Source organism: Macaca thibetana, chromosome 7 (genome assembly GCF_024542745.1).
Source record: "Macaca thibetana thibetana isolate TM-01 chromosome 7, ASM2454274v1, whole genome shotgun sequence".
NCBI classification, from domain to species: Eukaryota; Metazoa; Chordata; class Mammalia; order Primates; family Cercopithecidae; genus Macaca; species Macaca thibetana.
Window position 1 is genome coordinate 147453860 of NC_065584.1, and position 14013 is coordinate 147467872.

At 43.2% G+C, this 14013-nt stretch overlaps 1 protein-coding gene across 22 annotated transcripts in view; it reads left to right on the top strand.

The window, feature by feature from the left end:
- Positions 1-9579, top strand: part of TPM1 (tropomyosin 1) — a 29017-nt gene extending 19438 nt beyond the window's left edge. For 6 of the 22 annotated variants that reach the window (XM_050797255.1, XM_050797254.1, XM_050797261.1 and 3 more), the window contains 3 exons: positions 261-330; positions 1760-1838; positions 3602-3799. In XM_050797255.1, coding sequence (XP_050653212.1) covers positions 261-330; positions 1760-1838; positions 3602-3605 — 153 coding nt within the window. In that variant the 3' untranslated portion in view covers positions 3606-3799. Of the gene's footprint in view, positions 1-260; positions 331-1759; positions 1839-3601; positions 3800-7542 lie in introns of those variants that run through there. The other 16 variants (XM_050797274.1, XM_050797259.1, XM_050797258.1 and 13 more) reach the window with 3 other exon arrangements.
- Positions 9580-14013: the final 4434 nt, after the last annotated feature.

The following is a 14013-nucleotide window of genomic DNA, read 5'->3' on the forward strand; positions in this document are numbered from 1 at the left end:
AAATGAGTTTGTTTTCATGGAACTGGTCAGGGCCTTTTCATTTTAAAGTTCTAGTGATCCAAGTCAGGAATATTCTAAGGTTGCCTTGGAGTGTGTGTACAGTGCTAGCTGCCATTTCTCACAGAGGTGACTGAAACTGACAAGTAGTTTCAGATCCACTTTATGGGTGATGTGCTTCATTTATATCCTCTAGTTTCCCTGTGTTTGTAGCTGCGGGAAACACCAAACTTCCCAACTTTAACTCAAATAAATCATTACAGGCTGAGACTCGGGCTGAGTTTGCGGAGAGGTCAGTAACTAAATTGGAGAAAAGCATTGATGACTTAGAAGGTAAGATCTTAAGTAGTGTTTTTAGTTTAATCCTTCTGGTTAAATAGTGATGTGGCAAAACAATTTTCCAATTCAAGGGCATCCACCTTGATACGCTCCTTTGCACCTGCACATTCTTCCTGTCTGTCCTCTGGGGTTTTCCTCTGTGGCTCTTAAACTCATGAACCTGAGTCTTTTGCTCACCAGGTGACTAGTTAGCTACCAGCCATAGTGGCAGATGCCATCCAGCTTGACTTCATGCTCATTAGAAGTGTGGCAGGTTTATTTTTCATTGTGAGTGAGGTGCTTATAGGTGAGAATGACTCAGTATATTTTATATCTTTAGTGTTACTTCCTAATTAAATTGGGAATGATGTGGTGATTGTGGACTTGTTTTTAGAAGAACCCATCTTCTTCCAAGTATGAATTCAAAGTAAGGATTTGGGGGTTTTTTTAAGTCATGTATTATCTTATCAAACTACTTTATATCCTGAAGGAGGAGGGAAAAATTATACTTAAGCATTTCTCCCCTAAGGCACTTAGGTTTTATTTTAGTAATAACCACTCTATCTCACCGATATCCTAAATGTTGAGCTTTGAGGTTTGTGAAGGATTAGCTGTGAACAAGAAAGAGAAAAGACAAACAAATATATACATCACAGAAGGGATTAGAGAAGGAACTAGTGTTTGGTACAGATAATCAAAATAGTGGAGAAGAGAGAATGACAAATGGTTGCAAAATGATCTGCCAAAGTGCAGCAAAGTATGAAACCTGCAGCATTACAAAACTAAATTGCAGACTTGCCATACCACTGCCATATAAAGTGTGGCACTCATTGCTTTTCAAGCCTCCTGGACCAGTAATAGGCAGCTTGAGTGGGAAGACCACAGGAGTAGCTTAAATGACACTAAGAAATCGCTATCCCAGTGGTCTAGTGTGGTCAGGAAGTCGGTGGTTTGAAGGTGGAGCCAGATAAGGACTACAGGCTGTAGTCACAAATTGTTCTTCCAAAACACTGCCGTTGGATTTTTTTTCCCATTGTTTATAGCTGCAGATGGCTGACTACTCCAGTGTAATTAAAATATAGCTCTGCAAAAGAAAGATGTTCCATTAGCCCCTGTCTCCCCTCACCAGGAGACAGCCTTCTGTGGTTTCGTTTAGGATTTAACATGGTTTACTGATATACCTACCATATTTGTTATGATTTTCGTATTGAGTCTTTCTTATTTTATTTTCTAATGGGTTTTGTTCTCTTTGTTTTTGTTTCAATTTATTTAAAACAAAACGCACGCCTCCTGCATTGGCCACCTGCTGCGGCACCAACCCCTTCATGCATTGCCCTTTTCTTGCTGCTGTGTTGGGATGGTGCATGCACCACCCTCACTCACCTTCCATCTCTTGATCACTCTCCATGTTCTTGCACCTCTGCCTTCCACTTCCTGGTCATAGACGAGCTGTACGCTCAGAAACTGAAGTACAAAGCCATCAGCGAGGAGCTGGACCACGCTCTCAACGATATGACTTCCATGTAAACGTGCATCCACTCTGCCTGCTTACACCCTGCCCTCATGCTAATGTAATAAACTCACCACCATCCCTTCCTTGCTCCCAGATCTCCATCTTTGCACTCTTGTGTTCACCCTTTTTGTCATAACCTAGAATAGTTATTGTTTTTTCACTTTCTACTAATATGAAGGCCAACTAGATTAAGTGTCTATACAAACCATTTTCTTTTCAGAATCCTTTTATTTTGTAAGTGCTAAACTAGAGCAGTGAACTAGAGTGAGTGACCTTGAGCACTATCCTTTTGGGAAATTAAGCTAAACTCAAGTAAAACTAGACGGCCATGCTGTTTGTTGTACAGGAACGTCTCAAGAAATATCAAAACTTTGTTTCCTGAGATTCAACTAAGTACAACATAATCATTTTCATAAAATAAATAGAAATTGAAGGAACCCTTAAAGTGTCAGGTTATTGAGAATCTGAGGACAAGGAAATTGGCATGATCCAATACAGCCCTAACAGTGGTACTATAAAAGATCATCTCTTTTACTTTTAAGAATTCTAGAGTAGGCCAGGCACAGTGGCTCACGCCTGTAATCCCAGCACTTTGGGAGGCCAAGGCGGGCGGATCACGAGGTCAGGAGATTGAGACCATCCTGGCTAACACGGTGAAACTCCGTCTCTACTAAAAATACAAAAAAAATTAGCCGGGTGTGGTGGCGGGCACCTGTAGTCCCAGCTACTCAGGAGGCTGAGGCAGGAGAATGGTGTGAACCCGGGAGGTGGAGCTTGCAGTGAGCCGAGATCACACCACTGCACTCCAGCCTGGACGACAGAGCCAGACTCCGTCTCAAAAACAAAAAAACAAAAAAAAACAAAGAATTCTAGAGTGAAAAGAACCCTCTGCTGAGTAACTAAGCCTTTTAATTTTCTGTTTTCATGAAAAGAATTAAAATAGCCACGATAAATACTTACCACAACCTGTGTCAAAGAAATGGGAAATTCAACACAGATTGTACAATGTGAGCTTGGGAGTTAATGGCCCACATTTTACTGTTTAGGCAGTAAGAGTTGGAGTAGGTAGTCTTGTTATCATGAGAAGAACCTTCAACAGATACAACTAATTTACGTATTACTAACCAAACTTCAATATTAAACTTATCCTACTACTTTAAATTCTAACCTGGAATGTTTCAGAGTTCTTCATTCTAATATCACCCTAAATTCCACTGAAGCTGGAAATGTCATTTTCCAAGCCCACCTGTCATTCATTTACCCATGCAGGAAAAATGGTAACTTGAAGAGTATGGCATGTGCCTGTGGCCTTAGAGGTTATAGAATCCCCACACTCAACAAAAAAGCCCCTAGAGACATGACTGTTGCCATGGAAACCAGAGAACAGTCTATCTTCTCACCCCTCATTTGTAAATGAGGGGGAGGAGCCGATCATCTGTCTCTAATGTCTTTTCCAGTACTAAAATGTGGTGATTTCTTTGGGAAAAACTTTTTGCATCAAGTATGATTAAATATTCTGAAAGATGAGTGTAGCTTAAAATTTGTTTTTAAATTCTGTTCATGGGTTTTCTTAAAATGGACCCTTGCTGAAAGGCGGCCTGTGACGGCCTCAGGTGGGACGACCTCCCAAGGGTGTGGCTGGCAGTGGGTTTTGCATGACTGCTTCCTGTCTGTGTTTCAGGTGCTGTCATCTATTGGTTTGGTTTTCTTTTTTCTTTTTTTTTTTCTCATTGCGTCACTTTTTTTTCCTCCCACCTTTTTATCTTCACGCAGATAAATTTCTTTGCTTCACTTCTCCCAAGACTCCCTCGTCGAGCTGGATGTCCCACCTCTCTGAGCTCTGCATTTGTCTGTTCTCCAGCTGACCCTGGTTCTCTCTCTTAGCATCCTGCTTTAGAGCCAGGCACACACTGTGCTTTCTATTGTACAGAAGCTCTTCGTTTCAGTGTCAAATAAACACTGTGTAAGCTATTTCTGTTTGCTATTCTTTTTACTTCTTATTTATTGACATTTTAGTTTCAACATCGAATAAAACTACAAAGCTGCTTCACACATATGAGGGTTAGTGTTTGGCTGCTGCTGTCTTTTTCTTTTTAAATTCTGAACACTATACAGAATTGTATCAGGAGTTTCTAAAGCAGTGGTTCCTTGTTGAACTTTAACAAAATACCCAGGCCTGCATCCCTCTGTTTTTCAAAGGTTAGAATGAGGTCTGGACATCTGTGGGGGTTTTGGGGGAATTGTGATGGCTCTGCTTTGGAGTCTGGGACACACAGGGGACACTGCTTGTTGAGAGTTGAAAGGTCTGGCTTGATCAGTGTGTTCCTTTGCTGGAGGTTTAGCTCAGGATGTAGTGACCCCTCTATGTTGATGTTTCGGTGGCCCTGCTTGGGAGGACCTGGCTAACTAATCAAAGGCTCATGATGAATGGTTCCGTAGCTGTCCCATATTACTAGGAAGTTATACATTGAGAAGGGTGAAAAAGAATTTGGATTCAAACAATGTAAGTTTTGGTTATTGTTGATCATCCTTTTATAGCACAAAGAAAAGTTCAAGCTTTTTTGAAGTATATTCATGACTCAGCCACTTTTATTTTGATCATGAAAATGACACCTTAGGTTTTCTAAATATGATTACTCTGGTCAGTCGTGATTTGTGATTTTTAGCACATACTCTTTTGGAGGGATTGTTCATAATCTTTGTGTTCAATGGCTGTGTTTTCATTTGTGGACATTTTTAAAATATAGCAATGAAAGTTTCTTTTTTTTCTTCCCAAAAAGATAGTTGGTGGAAATTGTTCAGAAGACAATTGTATTTCATTTGGGCTTCTGTTTTATTTCACAAATAGCAATTAACTGATTTTTTAAAAAAATACATTGTAAAAATTAGAACTCTAACTTATATGGACTTTAGTGTCATAATCCTCAACATTTCTCCTTCCTGAACAATCTAGCTATATATTTCTCCTGGTTTTCTTTTTTAACATGGATGATCTGCGTGTTTTGTATATAGTTTTTGTAGCCGGAGAGGGCTGATACACCACCATACTGAAATAAATTTGGACAAACTCAGAAGATAGTGTCATTCTCACTCTACAGAGACTTCAAAGCATAGAGGAAATATGTTTTTAAAAGAAAGCTGAGAATTAAAGTATTGTGGTCGTAGTATGGTGGACTTTTAGAATCTGGACAGTGTCTCTCCCTTGAGTGTATAAAGACTTCTATGATTTCATGTTTTTCTTTTCTTAATCCTTGGGCCTGCTTCTATGATTCCTTCCTTGTTCTTTTTTAAATTCAGAATAAGAGAAGAGTACCCTTCTCTGAGTAAATTCTGCTTCCTGACGTAGACAAAATGCCAAGTCTGAAAGTTCTGCTGAGCAGATGTCCATGTAATTCTGGAGGCACATCTGTTTTTTGGAAATCCAGAGACTTTCACACTTTCTATCAGTACACTCTACAAGGGGAAGTGGGGCACTAATGGACTGGGAGGGCAGGTCAGGAGTAGCCCAAGGTGTGCACGTGCAAGAGGCAAACAGCAAGTCAAGTTTATCAAGAAATTGTTGGAGCCCAGGCTTCTGGTTCAAAGGGCCAGGTCATAGCTACAGCTGCTCCAGTGGAGGCCAAACCAAAAGCATCACTGAGTTTGGGCACTTGAAGCTTCAGACAGCTGGGAGTCTCCATAGAACGGGAAGGAAAACACTTCCAAGGATATGAGCATGTCTTGTGCCTGCCTTTCGGCCACCCATGCACACCAGCTCCACAGCAGCTGAAGCAGAGCGGGTCCAGAGGAAGCTGTCGGAGGGACCGCTGTCCTTCCTGCTGAGTTCACACTGACCCTCTAGATTCTCCAGATTTTCGCCAAAGTTCTTCCATTCTAGCCTGGCCAAACATTTGGGCTCAGCAAACTGAGACATGCTCCCTACCCATGGTGACAGTTCCCTGTGTCCGTAGTGTGAATGTAGTCATGGGATTTATGTCTTGCAACCCCCAAGCATATGTCACTTGCAAAACACCATGGGAAGCAGTGGGGATGTGTAAAGAGATGGGCTGGAAAGGCTCTTTGCCCTCGATGAGCTGGCCATCTGGTGGGGAGATAGAGGAGTGAAGTGAGTCTGAACTCATAGGCATGTGCATTTGGAGCCAACAAGGAAGAGAGAACTGTTCTGACTGGGAGCTCCCTGGAGGAGGTAGCTGACATTTGACTGGAGTTTTGCGTATTCAGAAAATGTGGATGAGTGAGGAGGACAGAGCAGCAGATATTCCAAGCGAGAAAACATAACAAGCATAGCATCCTCCCATGTCCTACCATTTATGAGAGAATGTTAATGTGAGAACTGCTCAATCTCCCAACAGACCTGGGGGCTGCAGGCACATTTTCCCCAGGGGTAGGACTGTTAGCTTTTCAAGATCATGAAGTATTTCTAGGTCCAAGTTGTCACCAGCATTCAAAGCCACCCTGCATCCTCCGGCTGTTGCCAGTGCATAGCAGGCTCTTGCTTATCATAGCGTGGGTGTCCCCTGGATCGTCAGATACAGACACTCCTGCAGTTGTTTTCCCCCAGAAGCAGATCACGTGTCAGTGTGTAAAATGTATATCACGCTGGTCTTCATGTAGGTGTTGCAAGTTCTGTTCATTTTATACACATCCATTAGTACCACACATGAATGCCATCCTCTTCAAGAAGTAAGCAGATAGGGCTGGGCGGGGTGGTGGCTCACGCCTGTAATCCCAGCACTTTGGGAGGCTGAGGCAGGTGGATCACGAGGTCAGGAGATCGAGATCATCCTGGCTAACACGGTGAAACCCCGTCTCTACTAAAAAATACAAAAATAATTAGCCGGGCGAGGTGGTGAGCGCCTGCAGTCCCAGCTACTAGGGAGGCTGAGGCAGGAGAATGGCGTGAACCCGGGAGCCGAGGTTGCGCCACCGCATCCAGTCCGGGTGACAGAGCGAGACTCTGTCTCAAAAAAAAAAAAAAAAAGGAAGTAAGCAGATAAATTCTAAATCTGTGTTGAGTGGTGACAAGTGCTTGTTCTTTTGCTGTTTGAATGGATAACACTATCAAAGCTAGATGAGAGTCAGAATGTGTACCCTGTATCGTGGTGACTGGGGGAAGGACAGGGACTTAATTCCAAATTTCAGAAAATTTCAGTGCAGCAAAAGCAGTAACCCCCAGTTGGTACTACCTGAGGGGAAAGCCTGCCCTGTGAGTGGAGAGGAAAGGGGTTCTGGAAGAGGTGGGCAGCACCGGGCAGGTCGAGGTTTCACCTAAGTTCAACATAGCCCTAGCAAGGGGTGGATGTCGCACTGGGCTCACCTCCAGCCAGGCCTCCATTCCCAAATCTGTTGCCAGCTCACAAAGTGTATGGCTCAGCTCACAAAGTGAGCTCATGTATGGCTCAGCTCACAAAGTGGTTTAGTGAGGTATAAGAGGAACGTGCACTCTTCCTCCTCCTCTTATCATGTTGCTCCTCCTCCCCTCCTCTCCCCACCAAGAGAGAAATTCTGACCCTTCCTAAGTCTACCAAGCTTTTTAGGATCTACCCTTCCTGAATACAGGACAGGTGACTATGGGGTAAGAGTAAACTGCTCAGCAAGTGACCAGTTGCTGTCCTGCTTGAGGTCTCTGTTCTCTATTAACTGCCTCTCACCCAGTCTGCTAACCTCTCTTCCTTCTGCCTCTTTTCTGCTAACCTGCTTGCTGACCTGTACAGATCAACTCTACCAGCAACTTGAGCAAAACCGCCGCCTCACTAATGAACTAAAGCTGGCTCTGAATGAGGATTAAACTTAAGAGTGAAAAAACTTGGGTTGAATTCTAGGAGTGGAGCCCATGTGCAGAAAATCTAAGACTGTCCTACCTTCAACTAATAGAGTTGAAAACAGTTGCTTTCTGCAGAAATGCAAATACAAGGAATTGGCTGAAAGGCTGGCCTTGCCTGCATTTTTCTCTGTATGGCTGGAATAATTACGTTCTCTTTAATCACAAAACAGCTTTTATGGTAAAATACTTATGTCAATTCAGCACTGCTCTTTGAAATAGCAGGTCTTTTTGTTTGAACTGATAAATAATGAGGAGCTCCCCCCCAAAAAAATGTTTTCTATTTCCCGACAGCCATGAGTCCTACTTTAAGTATACATATATATGTGTGTATATATATTCCTATTAGGTATTCATATTCCTAACTTCTAAACATATGGTATAGTGTTTGAAATATGATTAAATGTTCCTATGCTTGGGCAAAATAGCTTTTGAAAACAGGAACTCATGCCAGAAGCTCCTGGTTGTCTGAAAGGTATGCTTTACTCAGTCTAATGGTGCTGTTGGAGTCTGGGGAGAATGTCATGCTAATACATAGAACACTATAAAAATATTAAGAGAATGTCCTAATGAAGTGTGCATGAAACATGTTGATAATTTTTTATGAGCAACAGAAATAAATCATTTTAAAAGTTCTCAGAAAACCTATTTATGTCATCTTTGTTTTTGTGAGTTTGTGTTACCACACAACTCCTAGACTTTTAACTGCCTGTACTTCCGAAATGTCTGCCATTTGTAACTTCTCCAGTCTGTATAACAGTGCTGCAGCTGTATTTGGTTTTTTACCTCTCCCTGTTCCCACGGCACACAGTCAGTGAACCTTCAGCAAACCCCATGTGCATTTTATCCTCAGTGCATTGTTGGTGGAGGTGCACCTGACTGCTCTATGAGAATCCGTGCCATGGCTCCTTTGGGTCAAAGACGTCCTCCCCCCATCTTAGGTTCTTGTCTAGAAATGAGTAATGTCTTACAAGCATGCCTAGTTCTAATCATCTCATCCTGTGTTTGTGATTGATGTTTGCCTGCCTAAATGTACAAACCACCATTGTGTCCAAAGCACAGCTATTCATGACTTAATTTTCTAATCCCACCACAGAGAAAGTGGCTCATGCCAAAGAAGAAAACCTTAGTATGCATCAGATGCTGGATCAGACTTTACTGGAGTTAAACAACATGTGAAAACCTCCTTAGCTGCGACCACATTCTTTCATTTTGTTGTTGTTTTGTTTTGTTTTTAAACACCTGCTTACCCCTTAAATGCATTTTTATTTACTTTTACCACTGTCACAGAAACATCCACGAAATACCAGCTAGGTCAGGGGGTGGAGAAAACACACACAAAAAGGCAAGCCCATGTCAGGGCGATCCTGGTTTAAATGTGCCATTTCCCGGGTTGATGTTGCCACACTTTGTAGAGAGTTTAGCAACACGGTATGCTTAGTCAGTGTAGGAATCCTCAATAAAGCAGAAGAAGTTCCATTCAAAGTGCCAATGATAGAGTCAACAGGAAGATGAATGTTGGAAACACAATCAGGTGTGGATTGGTGCTACTTTAAACAAAAGGTCCCCCTGTGGTCCTTTGTTCAACATTGTACAATGTAGAACTCTGTCCAACACTAATTTATTTTGTCTTGAGTTTTACTACAAGATGAGACTATGGATCCCGCATGCCTGAATTCACTAAAGCCAAGGGTCTGTAAGCCACGCTGCTCTCCGAGACTTCCATTCCTTTCTGATTGGCACACGTGCAGCTCATGACAATCTGTAGGATAACAATGTGGATTTCCACTGTTTTCAGTTCTTCATGTTAAAGTGAAAGATTTAGACACTACATCCAATTGGTAAAGGACATTTTCTTGAGAGTTATAACTATATGTAAACATTGTATAATGACATGGAATAAAATGCACATTGTAGGACATTTTCTAAATTTGGTGGTCCTGTCATTTGTATGTTCTTCATTTGTGGACTTTTGATCATGCCACTGACCTGCCTTCCGCCACAAATAGGTTCTCAAAACGGTATCCCAGAGTCCAGGGGAAACTGGGTTTCATGTGTTACCTTCTCAGAAACACTGAAGGCAGCGTTATTTTGGTCTGTTAAAGTTATAACCAAGCAGGAGAGGCCCTTTCCAAACGTCATTTTCAATGTTGTTGGTGTATATCTGCACATCCATGTAGGACTTTGGCAGTGGCTTTACTGGTTTGGGGATTTTTCTTCCTGACATATTAGCTAAGTCTCTAGCAGTGGCATAGCCACACAAGAACCAAGGATGGGTTAATGTGCCAGATCTGCTGTTGTCCCCCAGCAATGTGATTTGACTGAAACTAGTGCTTTAGTGAGTCTTTATGACCTTATGCTTCCCAACTCCTGTGAGTTCTCAATTCCAAGTTCTCAACTCCATTTTCTCAGACTTGGAAACTAAAAATGTCATCAGTCATTTCCCTAGCTCTTGAAGACTCTAAGCAAATAAAAATAGATTACAAACAATACTGGCTTCAACTGTCTGCAGGGAGAAAAAAGGATGTTCTCACCAAAAGCAAACAGAATGGAAATAAATGAAAACTCATTTGGATGCAGATATATTTTCATTCAAAAGTATTAAATATCTCTGTAGCTGTACTTCCATGCCCCTTAATCAGGAATCTCTTCTCCACAGGAAGACAAAGGCTGTAAGGCAAAGAATCCAAGCAGGGTCCCGGAGCCTGGTTTTAGATCTCCTTCCAAAAAGCTGTCCCCTTGCTCATGGCAAATAAATGCACTGGTCTCAACCCTCCTACAGTTTCAGCACCCCTAGCCTCCCCTCTGCCAATCCTCAGCTAGGAAAAACCCTCTCTGCATCACTCTAGTCATGGAAGCCTTTCCTAAACCTGGCCTTTTTCACTTGGGAGCCAGATCTGGCTTCAAATTAGGACTCCACCTTTATTAGGCTGCCTAACCTGTCAAGTTCCTAAATCTGAGCTGCTCCATCTTTAAAATGGAGATGAGATTAGCACCTAGCTCATAGTTTATCATTGTGGGAGTCGAATCTGTAACCACTTCAAGTACACGGTACAGTACCAGGCGCCTAAGGCTTGTTCCATGTAAGTTAACTGCTCGGCCAGGCATGGTGGCTCATGCCTGTAATCCCAGCACTCTGGGAGGCTGAGGCAGGTGGATCACTTGAGGTCAGGAGTTCGAATGAGACCAGCATGGCCAACATGGCAAAACCCCGTCTTTACTAAAGTTACAAAAATTGGCCCGGGCACAGTGGCTCACGCCTGTAATCCCAGCACTTTGGAGGCCGAGGCGGGCGGATCACGAGGTCAGGAGATCGAGACCATCCCATCCCAGCTCACACAGTGAAACCCCGTCTCTACTAAAAATACAAAAAACTAGCCGGGCGTGATGGCGGGCGCCTGTAGTCCCAGCTACTCAGGAGGCTGAGGCAGGAGAATGGCGTGAATCGGGAGGCGGAGCTTGCAGTGAGCCGAGATCGCGCCACTGCACTCCAGCCTGGGCGACAGAGCGAGACTCCGTCTCAAAAAAAAAAAAAAAAACTTACAAAAATTAGCCAGGCGCAGTGGTATGCACTTACAATCCAGCTACTCAGGAGGCTGAGGCAGGAGAACCGCTTGAACCCAGGAGGCGAAGGTTGCAGTGAGCCAAGATCATGCCACTGCCTGGATGACAGAGTGAGGCTCCATCTCGAAAAACAAAAAGTTAACTGCTGTGGTCCTCAACTTGCCATTTGTGCTCCAAAGACCACCCATCCTTGTGAAGCTAAGGGGAGACTAACATTACCCCAAGTTATGATGACGGTTTTTAATACTTTCAGATGCTGTTTATGTGTGCTAAACAACTTGTACTTACAAGGGCTATTTCACTTAAGCCTCACATCACTGATGCTCAGAGACTCAGTTCAGTAGCTCCCAAATAGTGGGGTTGGGCTTCAAACTCTGGCCCTCTGTGACTCCTGAGCCCTGCCTGGAATCTCCTTCCCCTTGTTTCAAACATTTTACAGCAGAAGAAAAACAGTTTCTAGATAACAGATGAAAACAGATGAAGCCGCAGGTATAATTAGGAGAGGAGGAGGCTGGGAAGATGGAGGTGGAGTCAACCGTTTAGCAGCTGACATGACCGCGAGGGAGTGGTTTCACATCTGACTTCCCCTCTGGGTTCCAGAGATCAGACGAGATCAGTTAATTATGAAGCATCATGCCAATGCGAAGAATGATTACCTAATCTTTCAGATTAATATAAAAAAGGAGAACAGCCCTGTCTCTATGTGGTACACGCCTGGGGTATGACTGGGTGTGATAACCTCTGAACATGCCACTCTGTGAGGTCAAGGTACAGAGATTAGGACTCTTCAATATGCAAAGGCCAAGGCTGGAAGCTGAGATGGTCACCATTTAGAGAACCATGAAGTGTAGAGAGAGAATTCAAGATTCATATTCTAAATTCCATTGCTGAAACTTAGCAGGCCCAGATTTCAGAATGAAGAGCTGGAGCAGTTGCCCTGTTCAGAGTAAAACATTGTGGAACTCCACAGAGAAAGGACACAGATAAAAACATAAGCATCTTCAAAAAATAATCAGTTCTACAGTTTGTTTTGTTGTTGTTGTTTTGTTTTTTTTGAGACAGAGTCTCACTCTGTTGCCCAGGCTGGAGTGCAGTGGCATGATCTCAGCCCAATGAAACCTCCGCTTTCTGGGTTCAGGCAATTCTCATGCCTCAGCCTCCCGAGTAGCTGGGATTACAGGTGCATGTCACCACGGCTGGCTAATTTTTGTATAAAAATAAAGAGTAAGAAAGTACTCTAAAAAGTAGAGATGATGTTTCACCATGTTGCCCAGGTTGATCTCGAACTCCTGACCTCAAGTGATCTGCCCACCTCGGCCTCCCAAAGTGCTGGGATTACAGGCATGAGCCACTGTGCTGGCCTACAATCAGTTCTTAAGAGAAAAAAAAAAAAGTGCTTTGTGGATACATTCTGAACTATTTCAAACTGACATTGAAGAGAACAGTTCCCAGCGGTGGCTCACGCCTGTAATCCCAGCACTTTGGGAGGCCGAGTCAGGTGGATCATGAGGTCAGGAGATTGAGACCATCCTGGCTAACACGGTGAAACCCCATCTCTACTAAAAATACGAAAAATTAGCCAGGCGTGGTGGCAGGCGCCTGTAGTCCCAGCTACTCAGGAGGCTGAGGCAGGAAAATGGCGTGAACCTGGGAGGTGGAGCTTGCAGTGAGCCGAGATAGCGCCACTGAACTCCAACCTGGATGAAAGAGCGAGAATCTGTCTCAAAAAAAAACAAAAGAACAATTCCCCTCCTTATTGTTCCTAGAGATGTCATTAGCAGGAACAAAATCTAATTTTTGCATATGCTGGTTTGTATCCTCCAAAGTTCAATACTTTGGGCCTGATTTCTTTTTTCTCTGGGAAAAAAAAAAATTTATATATATATCTGTTTTACTCAAGTATTTGAATGTGTGTTAACCATTTTTTCAACTTGTCAACACTATTTGTAGCAGTTTTTTTTTTTTTAAATCTACAGTCAGATGTATATACAGGGGGAAAAAAAATCCAAATTCTCCAATCAAAACAAAAAGCACTAGGGTGTTCAGGGAGCCATCATTTCCAGAACTGGAGACAAGGGTTTGGAAAGAAATTAGAAATGTTGGGCAATACAAGAAGTGTTCCTTCCATTATACATACTTTTTGACATTGAGGGTTTTCAGAGCTACATTCCTCCAACAGATGTCATCAATTTTGTGTGTCAATGAATGAAGCTCTGTTGAGAGTTCACTAATATGAATGTAACTTTTGCCAAATTCTTGACAAATGGGCATCAACCCAGAGGAAAAGGCTGGTTGCTGCTGCCTGTGAGAGCTTTCTTTCCATTTGTCACCAAAGCCATGGAGAAGCAAGGGTCGAGTCCAGGCCACATGAGGGCCTGCCGAGGCTGTTGCCCTAAACTTAAATGCTGATTCAGAACTGGAAGGAGCCTTCAGATCATTGAGGACAGAGAAAAACGAGACCTAGAAAGATTTAGTGTCTTGCTCAGAGTCATCCAGCTTCCGTCAAGGCGGGCAGTGCAGCGTGGGGCCTGGAAACCAGAGGTGCTGGTTTGGCATCCGCTCCCTGCTTCCAGGCCGGCCCAGGTTGATGTTGCCATCTGGGCGTTGATTTCTCCATCCCTCAAGGAGGTGGTTTCACTGCCCCTCTCCGCATGCCCACTCACTTCCTCAGGGCCGATAACCGAACGGGGCAGTGTGTGTAGAGTCCCTCTCTTGTTCCTTAGCCCCAATCCTTTTTTTTTTTCCCCACCTGCATTAGGTCCTTAGGGAAACTGAAAGTAACTTTTTCCTTTTGAAATGA